Source organism: Archocentrus centrarchus, unplaced genomic scaffold (genome assembly GCF_007364275.1).
Source record: "Archocentrus centrarchus isolate MPI-CPG fArcCen1 unplaced genomic scaffold, fArcCen1 scaffold_45_ctg1, whole genome shotgun sequence".
Classification (NCBI taxonomy): domain Eukaryota; kingdom Metazoa; phylum Chordata; class Actinopteri; order Cichliformes; family Cichlidae; genus Archocentrus; species Archocentrus centrarchus.
The window spans coordinates 2,411,022-2,423,783 of record NW_022060271.1 but is presented as its reverse complement, the minus strand read 5'-3'; the positions used below and the strand labels follow the sequence as shown (position 1 = coordinate 2,423,783).

Here is a 12,762-nt window from a genome sequence, read left to right as displayed (position 1 = left end):
GTTATTATACACATGAAAGCTGCGTCACATCTGCAGGGCTTCATTTGGCTGTGCAACAACCATTGTGGTCAGCAGATGTCCCCCAAGAGCACTGAATGAACCTTCGAGTAGCGAACCAATTGTTGACACAATGGTTCAAAATGTTCAGAGCTTCAGAAAGCCTCATTTTGCCATCACTAGTTACCATGGTGAGCAGCTTCATAGTTGCACCCCTCAGGTAACAACAGGTACCTGCTGCTGTCACATTTATTTAATAAGGTAAGGGTTAACCATTCACCTGCTGAACTTCCTGCCTCACCTGCTTCCTGCTAGGTCTGACAGGTGTTGATGCATTCAGGTACAACTTGGAGATTTCAGACTCAGATTTAAAACAGTGTTCACTGGTTTCTCTGGTTCCTGACACACTCAGCAGAGACTTTATGAAATGTGACACTCACAGCCGATTCATGTTTGAAATAAAGTTTATTTTGTATTGATTCACGATGATCTCTGACCTCAGACATACACAGCTCATGAAGAAGAAACCCTCCAACACATCCTCCACCACAACTGCAATTTTTAAACCAGGTGGTGGCGCTTCAGTTTATTATCAGATGTGACTCTCAGACCAGATGTTTGAGCAGCAGGAGCTTCAGGTTTAGTCCTCAGAGTCTCTGCTGAAGACTCACAACTGCACAACAGCCACCAATCAGACTGCACCGTCCCCTATGATGTCACAAGACACTTTGCTGTCATGGCATTGCATTTATTTATTGCACACAAACCCACAAGAAAGTCGTACCACAAAACTCTGTTAGCATTACAGCTAGCAGAGCCCACTACAATCAATGGTTCCTGCTAGCAGTGTTAGCTTTTCCTATTGAAATTGTTCCCATTAGCAGTGTTAACATTTCCTGTTTTAATGGACTGGCTCTGCTAGCAGTATTAGCCTTTCCTATTTATATCAATGGTTCCTGCTAGCAGTGTTAGCTTTTCCTATTGAAATAGTCCCTGTTAGCCATCCTAGTGTTTCCACAGCTGGAATTGGGGGGCAGAGGCTCGTACTGAAATCACATGGAGGTCACACAGAGGTCAGCGTGGTTCATAGCACAGGATGCTGAGATGCTCCCATCAATGTCAGATGAAGGTGAGGTGCTGGTGCTCAGTGAGACCGTAGGTTTGTTTGTGCTGCTCAAAGAGCTCAGTGAGACTCTGCAGGTAAACTTTGTGAAGACTCTCGATGTCCTCACTGCTGGGACTCGGAGTCTGGGTGACCGGGATCGGCTTCCCCACTGAGGGCCAGAGAGAGAGAAGCATGAGGCTAAACAGGAAATAACACTGGCTAAAACAAACAAACTAACAACCTGTCCTTTGAGGTTGGTTTTACATCAGATTAGCAAAGTCAGTGCAGTGTTAGATGAACATTATGCTAGCATTAGGTTAGCATTAAATCAACATGGGACAGCTGCTGAGTTAACATCAGGTTAGCGCTGCGTCAACGTTAGATGAACATTGGGCTAACACTGGGTTAACAGGTCCTACCGACAGTGTGTATGGGCTTCCTGTAGGGTACCAGGCCGAAGCTGTACTGGAAAACTCCTCTAGCATGAAATAGAGGCATGGCTATTCCCATGATGCCCTGCAGTCGGTTCTGTGAACACAGAACAACACGCTGACATCCCATAATACTAACACACGTCATGTCTATCAGCTGTTATCTAACAAAGATTACAGACACGAATAATCTCCTCATATGTTCAGCTGATCTAACTAAATATACAGTTAGCATTAAAGCTGCTTGACTCTGTCCATTGAGGGTTAGTAACTTTACAGAAACCTGAGGGTTTAATCAAGTATTCTATAGTAGCTTGTGTGTGACCTCTGACCTGCAGTCTCCTCAGAGGAGAGCCAGCTGGATTCTCGATCTGATCAAACAGCTCGTTCTCTCCAAAAGAGAAGACGGGAACCAGCTGAGCTCTGCACAAACACACACAGTCAGTCCAGTGATTACAGCCCTGCCCATTAGAGCCACGCCCTCTTTAATAAACCCCACCCACCCGTGTTTGAGAGCCAGTTTGATGAAGCCCTTCCTGTTGCGAACCTGAAAAACAGACAGTGCTGTGTGAGGAAGCAGCAGACTTTAATGTGCACTCAGAATGAGGAGATGTGGTTACTCCACCCTCGAGCCGTACTGTGTGGTAATAACTTGCTGCAGTCAGTGAGAGGGCAGCGTGTTTCCACACCGACTCTTTCTCCATGACTGATGTAACTGCAGCGAGGGTGGGCCCGTCCTGACCACAGACAGCCTCGCAGCACGACTCCACACATACCTGTAAGGTCAGAGCTCCAGGTCGAGCATCCAGAGCCTCCGGAGCTCCGCCCACTGCGATGACAGCCACGTTTCCTCCTTCAGGACGGCTCACCAGGTAGGACAGACTGGACTTACAGCTGGACACCAGACCTGAGAGACAGGTGAGAGCAGGTGGAGCGGTGAGTTCATTTTAGCCCTGAAAAGCTGCCCTCGTGTCCAACACAGGAGCTAACAGGAAGCTTTTCTGGACGTCTGATTGGCCGAGCACTTTTCCCAGCTTTTCATACCCTGCTGTTCTCCTCCAGGTTCCTCCTTTTATTTTGGGGTTTACCTGGACAGGTTTACATGACTCAGTGTCCACAACCACATAATGTTACTCACTGATGAACGCAGACAGGTTCACTTCAGTCACCTGAAAGACACCCAAACCAAACACTCCTCCTGACACCCGTCATCCTGCTGGATGGATTAGTCAGGCTGGCCCCCTTCAGCCTGTCACCACTAACCTGACAAAGAGGGGTGAAGGGAGATCCCGCTGCTCCTGCAGGACTACCCATCACTAACCCTAACCCAGCAGCTCAAACACCACCCATTGCATAAATGAGCGTCAGGCTTTCAGATGAGTGGGACTTTATTCATCCCAAAGCTGAGATTGGTCTGTGGTAACCCAGAGATGGAGGGCTGAGCAATCATCCAACCAAAGGTGGACCTGACCCTAACCTCAGAAAACTTTTAGAGCTGGTCAAACAGCCCAGCTGTTACTGGGAGGGCTAACTCTAATCAGCAGCCCTCCCTCCAACACTCCTCTCCAACACAGGAAGTCGCTGTCACTGCTGCTGCTGACCATGAAACACCTACAACATCATCCAAGCACTACGAAGTCCCTCGTACCCAGGGTGCCCCTCTTAGCTGGACTCTGATGATCAGGACAAACAGTCACATGAACCTGGTTATTATCAGCTCTCTAACCTGTGCATTCACATGAAAGGGGCGGGGCTAGCAGCAGGGGCAGAGCTTCTGGGGGGGCTGGGAGGACAGCACGCCCCTGGCCCAGGCCTAGAGGGCGCCCGGATGGGAGAGAGGATAAGATTTCAGGCAGCCAGGCCTCTACTGTGTCCAAGGAGAGCTGGAGAAGGCGGGACCTCTCCTGAGTGTATCCAGATGAGCACGGTGCATGGCCTAATGCACAGCCTACTTTACATCATCCATGATACACTGTTTTACACGGGGGGTTTTAAAGGCTGCCACAGTCAGGACTGAGTCATGGTTGCTAAAAACTTTACAAGACCAACTGACTGACTTTATCTTGTTGTACTGTATTTACAGTAAAGCTCTGTGTTGGTGCACAGAGGCTGTGTTCATGGTCAGAGTTACAGGTTACATCAGTGCAGCAGAGATGAGTCTGAATCAAAGCTGCTGATGCTGAGATTCATTCACTGAATCCAACATTTCTACAGCCTGTATGCTGTCAGTGTAGGGGATGGAGATCAGCTCAGACAGCTGTGAAATACAGGGTTACATCTTTGTGAATTCAGTTCATCCACACAGAGCAGTAAACCTCAGAGCAGCAGCAGCAGGTCAGCTGATCACAGCCTGCACACCAACATCATTTACTGCAGCTACAATAGAAAGCTGTGATTCTTCTCCCCATGCAGAGGGCTCATAGGGCGAAAGGCATATAATGAGGTTCAGTTAGCTTTACAGAAAAATAGCAGGTAGAAATGTCCTCTTACTTTCTTACTTTGACTGCATTTCAGAGCCTGTACTTTTTTACTTTTACTTAAGTAAAGAAGTTGAACCAGTACTTCGACTTTTACAGGAGTAGTTTTTTAACACAAGTACTTGTACTTCTACTTAAGTACAGAATGTCAGTACTTTTGCCACCTCTGCCAATAACACAATAATAGTCTCTTTTTTAATGTTTTAATCTTCATCCTGCAGTTCCACATTGGACCAACAAGTATCATGTGACCCCATTTCTTTCCTCAGGTGAGTCAGCTTTTACCTGAACTCAAACAGAGGTCCACACTCTGAGGAGAAAACAGGGACAGAGTCAGTGTATCAAAGCGATCGATAGCTGGAATACATGAATCCATGTGACCCTGCATGTGATCAGACAGCCAATCAGAGAGCCCGTTTCAGCCTCCTCCTGCACTGACCTGCAGCCCAGTGTCCAAAGAGCTGATTGAGAAAGTGAACTCTGTCACAAAGACACTATGCTGAAACCACAGCTGGAGGAGGAGGAGGAGCCTAAGGTCACAGCGATGAAGAGTCACAGCTCTGCTCACACTGCCACATTTACATCTGCAGGACCTTCGTGCACGTGTGCGTGTTTGTGTGTGTATGTATATGTGTGTGTGCGTATGTGTGCGATCTAAACAGACTGATAAAAACACAAAGCTCAGAACATCCTCTCCAATCTGTACATTCTGTATACTGACAATAAAGGCATTCTATTATTAATGAAGATTTAATCTTTGGGAATCCACACTGAGGCGCTCCAGGTGAGTCCAGGTGCGTGAGCACAGACCACAGGCTCAGTACGTGTGACAGGAAGTCATGTTCAAGCCACAGATACCTGAGCGCAGTTAGAAGCCTCTCTGCGGCTCCTTCACACCTTCAACATTCCCACAGAGAAGAACAACCCCATCATATCATCAGCACCTCCGTCAGGTGGTATGTGGCTGAGGGTGGCCACTGAAACTCTAACCAGGGGATCAGGATGATGGCGGAGCTCTGATATTGTGAGCCAAATACTTGAGTAAATGATGGCAGCCTTCTAACAGGTGGGACAACGGTCTGCTGCTACGACTAGATTTTAGTTCCAGGTTTCGATTATCGGCTGACGTCACACAGGTATCACTCCATCATCAGCCTGAGCTGCTGGTTCAGCCTCAGAGTCTCCATCCAGGTTAAGCTTCTCTGTGCTCTCCAGGTAAGTTACTCTTTACTTCAGCCATCTCAGTAAAAGCTGCTAAAACTCTCTCCTCCAACTGTTACCTGACAGGTACAGGTGGGAACCTCAGAGGACTCAGACAGGTGTTTACCTCCACACATGATGTAGTCTCTGAAGAACGGCACTCGGAACCAGAACGGCAGCATCAGCAGGTGGGGCTTCAGTCCAGGAAACAGGTGAGAGAAACCCGTCGCCTCTGTGCAGAAGTTCCCAAATCCCCCTGCCACCAGTACACCTGGGGACAGGTACAATTCAGTTCAATACAGTTTTATTTGTGTAGCACCAAATCACAAATCAGGCTTGATCAAAAGCAACAGAGGCTGGTGTGTGAGCAGGTGGACTGGTGACAGCAGGGATCATATGAGACCTGATATTACCAACACACACTGCTTCAGACGCTACAAGAGGAGGAGCACCTCAAGACCAGAGTTAATAACACTGGATCAAATACGGGCTCTGTGGGGCGCCAGATCAGGTGTGGCAGGTCGACATGAAACAGGAATCTCAAATATTACAGCAAAAATTAACTTGACAGAATTCAGTGTCACAGAGAGGCACAAGATCCGACCAGGTTTGTGCACTCGGTCCATACGGTTTAAAAAGTCATTAGTCAGTGGTGTATTTAAGCAGCAGAATATTAAAACCCCCAGGATTAAAACTGTCATATATAAGTCTTGGATAAAATCCTTGTTGTATTTCGGTGGTCAGTAAACCAGTGCACAGCCCCGTGGTGGACAGCTTGATCTCAAAGCTGGAGTAAACATCTGTGGTTAGCTGCCGGCAGCTGAAGCTGTTTGTATGGAGAGTAACTAACCCTCCACCCCGGCCGGCTGTCCGAGGCAAGCCGAGGAACAAGTTCAGTAAATGGGCTCACTCGTGTTCAGCCAAGTTTCTGTCACAGGACTAAATCCAAGAGAGGTGAAGAAGCCAATCATAGTAAATGTCTGATTAGCTCGTGACCTAGCATTAGTCTGGCTATAACAGGCACTGGCTGGCAGCAATCCACGACCCAGGGGTCAAAGATCCCAGCGATCCACTCCACCTCTGCGGAGACGCAGGATGCTGTGGAAGCTGGGCAATGAGTTGTGGAGCCACAGGCACGATCCAGCGGGTTCCAGTGACCACCACGAGATGGTCCACATGAGGTCTGGAGCAAGCCGGTTCAGGAAAACACAGGTATCAACCGGAGAAGCTGCCAGGTAGTTTTTAAACTTTACTGAACTAAACTTGGAGAGACACCACCTGAATCTGATATTAGATTAAATGCAGTGTTGAGGCTGTCATTTTCAGCATCTACATGGATGTTAAAATCACCTGCTATAATTATTTTATCTGAACTGAGCACTAAATCAGATAAAAAGTCTGAGAAATCAGACAGAAGCTGGAATGGAAGATTGCTGCTACTCCTCCTCCTCGACCTGTGTTTATATAGTAGTTTTCTGCTGATTTTAGGTTTGTTTCTGGTGGTCTGGAAGTCTGGAGTGGTTTTTCTCATTCATTTTGTCTCCTCTCTTCACAGGTGAGCAGGTGGAAGGAATAACAGGTAAGGACAGGTGTACAGGTGTTTTTCTCACCGTGCGGGTGGAATCCAAAGATGTAGTTCTTCTTTGGGTCCAGATCGGCCGTTTTAACCAGCTGCAGACACACCAGCAGCCACTGATCAATAACCAGCTACTGATTAATCAATAAGCAGGTATCAATCGCTCACCGTCAGTGGGAAGTAGTCCCTGAAGTGCTCCCACACACTCCAACCCCTCATCCAGCGTGACCTCCGACCCCCGCTGGTGGGTGTGTCCCAGTCCAGCCACAGCCAACCAGCATAGAGCAAAGCCACCATCCACCAATCAGAGAGGGCAAGGAGGATGAAGGCCGCTAGACAGCACTGAGCTGAGACAGGTGGGACAGGTGAGACAGGAGGGTAAATGGACTGGTTCTTATACAGCTCTTTTCTCCTCTAGCTGAGCACTCAAAACTCTTTATACAACATGTTTTTATTTACTTACACACACACACACACACACACACACACACACACACACTCTCTCTCTGACTGTTGCAGGAGCAACTTGGGTTCAGTATTTTACCCAAGGTTACTTTGGCACACAGACTGGAGCAGCCAGGAACTGAACCACCAACTTTCTGATTAGTAGGTGAGCTGTTCTACCTCCTGAGCCACAGCCACCCCAGGAGAGAGAAACAGACAGGTGAGCTGCTGTGTTCAGGTGTAAAATGACTCCTGAGCAAACATCCGTAAACATGTTGATCTTCACCTGACAGGTAGAAACACACTGACAGGCTGATGTTGCATAGGTGTGTGTCTAAGCTCCGCCTCTTTAATCTCTGCAGGTTAAAATAATCAAAGTGAATCTGTAACTTCAGATAAACTCAAACACTCACACAGCATCTGTTTTGACTGTGTTGTGTTACAGATGCAGAGGTTGGTGACCCACCACGCTCCTGCCTGTCGGCTCTGTGAGACTTTCACGGACTGACGGCAGAGTCAGTGTTGGGCTCTGCAGAGCGTTTGGACCTGAGTCTGCTGCAGAGCTTTATTAATGCATATATGAGCCTACAGATCATCATGTCTGAAACAGATCAAAGGTTTGTTTCCTAAAGGTCATGGATGGACTGTCACGTGACTGCAGATCAATCCTGCTGCACGCGGATCAGCAGTGATCAATGACCCTGATCAGCTCGGGCATACAGGTGAACATGTAACACTCAGTGTGTGTGTGTGTGAGCGAGAGAGAGAGAAGAGGTCACGTCGCCTTACCCAGAGCCAGGAAGGAGAAGACCCACTGCAGGACGGCGGCGGTCTGCAGCCTCCTCCGCAGAGGAATGTTCAGCGGGGCGAACTCGATCTTCATGCCGGCGGTGCAGCTCCTCGGTCCGGCCTGGAGCGCTGCGTCCTCCCGGTGCCTCTGGATGTCCGTCTCTTATCTTACCTCACCTGTGCGCGTGCAGGGTGTTGTCTGCAGGAAACTCTGAACTCAAACTTTCCACCAAAATCACTCTTCTTAACGCGCCCGCGCTCTGCTAGACTGCGCATGCGTGCGGGACGCTGGGTGGGTGGGTTCCTTTTAGCCAATCACAGTACGTGACGACACGCGAGCGCGCGCATGCCGAGGCGCATTCACGCCCCGAGGACGAGTTCGCTAAATAAAAAGAAAAGAAAAAACTTTAATTAAAGTTATAGGGTCGTTCAAACTTTTAAATAAACTTTATTTAAAATATGAAACGGTGTGATCAATAACACTTAACCTTTATCCAGGTGAATCACCTCTGAGCAGGAGCGGGTTAAAATTCAGCCCGGAGCTTGGAGAGGCCTTTTATCATCATACAACGGAAAAACCATCATTTTAACTTTATTTGCAATAAAACAACACTATGTTTTTTCAGCAGCATTAAAACACTGCGTGTGTGTGTGAAAAACAAATGAACAAAACACTGCAAACAAATCACCAAACAGAGCCATAATAATAATAATAATATATAATTTTAAGCTGCAGCAGGATGCAGAGTGGAGTCACTGAGAGTGAAAGCTAGGCAGCAAGGGGGCGGCGGGGGGGGGGTGCGCGCGCGCACACACACACACACAGGTGGCATAAGTACAGACATTCTGTACTAAAGTAGAAGTACAAGTGCTTGTGTACATCTTTATTTATACTTCTTCATAGAAGGCTGACACATTATGGAGAACCCTCCAGCTGGGGACTGAGATGCAGCATAAATAATTTTGGAAAGGTTGCGGTCAGTTCAGCCTCTACCTCAAGCTTTTTCCCCACTCTCAGACTTCTTCTAACATGTTAATGTGTTCTATTTTTCCCTTAAAAACTGATCTTTCTTTTATTTCTTTTAACACAAGGGGACTTAAAGACTAATTTAAAAGAAAAGCTGCTCTTCTGTTTTGCAAAGGACAACAAGCACACTGCACCTTGTTCCATTCTGAGGCATCTGATGTGAAGCTCTGGTCACAACAATGGGAGATAAAATTCTTCTCAGTTATGGTTCATATCGTTCAGCTGGGGTCACCATCTGGTTTTTACAGATTTTGAGCATAACAGCAGATGAGGACAGACACTGGGTGGCTTATGTTTTGGAAGTGGATAATGTACTAATAATTCTGCTAAACATTTATGGGTATAACAACGATAGAAATCTATTACATAGGATTACAATAGTTATCACAGAGTTTACTGCTAATTTCCCAATGGATCATATTATAGTTGGAGGGGATTTAAACTTGGCTCCAGATGAATGGACGGATCGACGGCCTTCACAGCTGTCAGGAGAAGCTAGAAATCCTATTCTTGAAGATTTTGTTAATATGAAATTGACAGATGTTTGGAGAACATTACACAATGGAGTTAAACAATTCACCTGGCACAAACCTAACGGTCAAAGCAGATCACGTATAGATTATTGGATGGTATCTGGTGTAGTCGTGGATTATCTTAAAGAAACAATGATAGCAAACTGTCCTTTAAGTGATCACTGCATTATCAATTTAAAACTAAAAAACTAAACAGTAGTAGTAACCCTAATAATTATTGGAAATTTAATTCAAAGCTCCTTACTAATTTAGACTTTTCATTTAGATTCAATTAGAGCTGGACAAGATTTAAACAGAAAAATGAAAGCAGAAGACACAATGGTGGTCAAAGATCTTATGTCACTTTACAGTAAATTCAGTTGGAGTGATGAGGACAAAGAAACTATAAACACATCACAGTCTAAATATGAGGAGATATAAATGAATAGGCAAAAGGTGCCTACATAAGGTCCAGAGGCAGGTGGATCGAAGAGGGAGAAAAGAAAAGTGTCTGCTTCTGTAAGACAAGAATATAATGCAATTAATAGCCTTATGATTGATGGAGTGTTCAGAGCCTAAACAAATAACAAAGTGTTTAATTTCTACATTAATCTTTACAAATCTTCACAAATAGAACCAAAGACTTCATCCTTTTGTGACAAAGTAAGAAATCTGATTCCTATTATTGATGAAAATTTTAAGAAAATCTGTGATGAAAAGTTAAGAATTTGATTGTGCAGTAAATAAGATGGCATCTGATTGCACCCCTGGGCCAGATGGATTAACAGCTAACTTCTATAAACTTTTCTGGGAGGATTAAAAACTGCTTCAGGATACAGAAAACTGCGTTACCAGCAGTGGTGGCCAAAGTACTGACATTCTGTACTTAAGTAGAAGTACAAGTACTTGTGTTAAAAACTACTCTGGTAAAAGTTGAAGTACTGGTTCAACTTCTGTACTCAAGTAAAAGTAAAAAAGTACAGGCTCTGAAATCTACTCAAAGTAAGAAAGTAGAAGCAGCTCCTTGGAGGACGTTTCTACCTCTTTCTTCCATCGTTCTCCATCTGAATGAAGTTATCGCTCATTCTTTGCTCTCCCTTAAAATACAGCAGCTGTTCTTTTAGCTAGCAAACACACTGTGTGACAAACCGCACACACTTTTTTTGTCCTCTACGTTTTCTGTCATTTATTTTCCTCACCCTTCCGGCATGCAGCCTCTATGTGAAGCGCAACTTCCTCTGGCTCTTTCCGGTCTCCGAGCGAGCGTTTCCGGAGCCCCTCCCTCTACCGTGTGGGGTGTCTGTTCCCTCCCTCCGACCCTGTTGTTGCGACGCTCACAATCAAAAGCCGGCTCCCGTACTGACCGGAAATGCAAACGTTTCTCAGACGTATTAAAAATAAAGTAACGAGCTTGTTTTAAAAATGTAAGTAGAAAGTACAGATAAAAATGTAGTGAGTAAAATGGTAAATGGTAAATGGACTAGTTCTTATATAGCGCTTTTCTACTCAGTCAGAGCACTCAAAGCGCTTATACAACACGTTAAAGTAAAAAGTTGTCAGAAAAATAAATACTCAAGTAAAGTACAGATACCTGAAAAATCTACTTAAGTACAGTAACGAAGTACAAATACTTCGTTACTGTCCACCACTGGTTACCAGGAAGGAACTTATGGAAACCACGAAACACGGTATAATAAAACTGATCCCAAAACCTGGAAAAGATAAGAAAATTTTAAATAAACTAAGACATATTACATTTTGAACACAGATTACAAGATCCTCACAGCAGTCTTGGTAACAATATTGAAAACTGGTTTATCTAAACTAATCAGTCAAACACAATCTGACTTCTAAAAGGCAGATCCATCCATAACAACATCCGCCTGGTTCAGGACCTTATTGATTACAGTCATGTAATAAACGATGATGGTTTGATGTTGTTTCTAGATTTTCATAAAGCATTTGATTCTGTGGAACATACATTTACTGTTAACGCACTGAGATATTTTGGTTTTGGTAACAGGTTTATTGATATGATCACTAAATACCAATATAAACAGCTGTGTTTCTATATCTGAGGCCACAAGACCTAGATTTACAGTAGAAAGAAGAATTAGACAGGGCTGTAGTATCTCACCTCTCTTATTTATAAGAATATTAACAGATGATACAATACTCTTCTTAAAGAACAAAGGGCAAATACCATTGGTTTTAAAGGAAAATGAGTTGTTTTTTCATGCCTCAGGGTTGCAGTTGAATACACTGCACAAAAAAATAAAGGGAACACTCAAATAACACATCCTAGATCTGAATGAATGAAATATTCTCATGGAATACTTTGTTCTGTACAAAGTTGAATGTGCTGACAACAAAAATCACACAAAAATCATCAATGGAAATCAAATTTATTAGTCAATGGAGGCCTGGATTTGGAGTCGCACACAAAATTAAAGTGGAAAAACACACTACAGGCTGATCCAACTTTGATGTAATGTCCTTAAAACAAGTCAAAATGAGGCTCAGTGTTGTGTATGACCTCCCTACAACACCTGGGCATGCTCCTGATGAGGTGGTGGATGGTCTCCTGAGGGATCTCCTCCCAGACCTGGACTAAAGCATCCTCCAACTCCTGGACAGTCTGTGGTGCAACATGACGTTGGTGGATGGAGCGAGACATGATGTCCCAGATGTGCTCAATCGGATTCAGGTCTGGGGAACGGGCGGGCCAGTCCATAGCTTCAATGCCTTCATCTTGCAGGAACTGCTGACACACTCCAGCCACATGAGGTCTAGCATTGTCCTGCATTAGGAGGAACCCAGGGCCAACCGCACCAGCATATGGTCTCACAAGGGGTCTGAGGATCTCACCTCGGTACCTAATGGCAGTCATGCTCCCTCTGGCGAGCACATGGAGGGCTGTGCGGCCCTCCAAAGAAATGCCACCCCACACTATTACTGACCCACTGCCAAACCGGTCATGCTGAAGGATGTTGCAGGCAGCAGATCGCTCTCCACGGCGTCTCCAGACTCTGTCACGTCTGTCACATGTGCTCAGTGTGAACCTGCTTTCATCTGTGAAGAGCACAGGGCGCCAGTGGCGAATTTGCCAATCCTGGTGTTCTCTGGCACATGCCAAGCGTCCTGCACGGTGTTGGGCTGTGAGCACGACCCCCATCTGTGGACGTCGGGCCCTCACACCATCCT

General features: G+C 45.6%; 1 protein-coding gene across 2 annotated transcripts; it reads right to left on the bottom strand.

Annotated features, from left to right (window-relative positions):
• Positions 1 to 729: 729 nt before the first annotated feature.
• On the bottom strand, positions 730 to 8,279 carry mogat3a (monoacylglycerol O-acyltransferase 3a). 2 transcript variants are annotated; one of them, XM_030725066.1, is made up of 9 exons: positions 8,020 to 8,279; positions 6,955 to 7,133; positions 6,821 to 6,881; positions 5,338 to 5,481; positions 2,310 to 2,440; positions 2,037 to 2,080; positions 1,866 to 1,956; positions 1,522 to 1,630; positions 730 to 1,271 (listed from the first exon to the last, which is right to left on the bottom strand). In XM_030725066.1, exons 1-9 carry the CDS (start codon positions 8,111 to 8,113, stop codon positions 1,117 to 1,119), a joined length of 1,008 nt encoding a protein of 335 aa, XP_030580926.1. In that variant the 5' UTR covers positions 8,114 to 8,279; the 3' UTR covers positions 730 to 1,116. The 2 variants fall into 2 exon arrangements, with proteins under 2 accessions (XP_030580926.1, XP_030580927.1); XM_030725067.1 differs by lacking the exons at positions 6,821 to 6,881; positions 6,955 to 7,133.
• Positions 8,280 to 12,762: the final 4,483 nt, after the last annotated feature.

Excerpts from the sequence above, each read along its gene's own strand:
- mogat3a (XM_030725066.1), bottom strand. The coding sequence starts at position 8,113 with ATGAAGATCGAGTTCGCCCCGCTGAACATTCCTCTGCGGAGGAGGCTG. Across the intron at positions 5,482-6,820 it reads CTTTGGATTCCACCCGCACG|GTGTACTGGTGGCAGGGGGA; the intron begins GTGAGAAAAACA and ends ACCTGTCCCCAG. Across the intron at positions 2,441-5,337 it reads AGACTACATCATGTGTGGAG|GTCTGGTGTCCAGCTGTAAG; the intron begins GTAAACACCTGT and ends CCTGTCTCTCAG.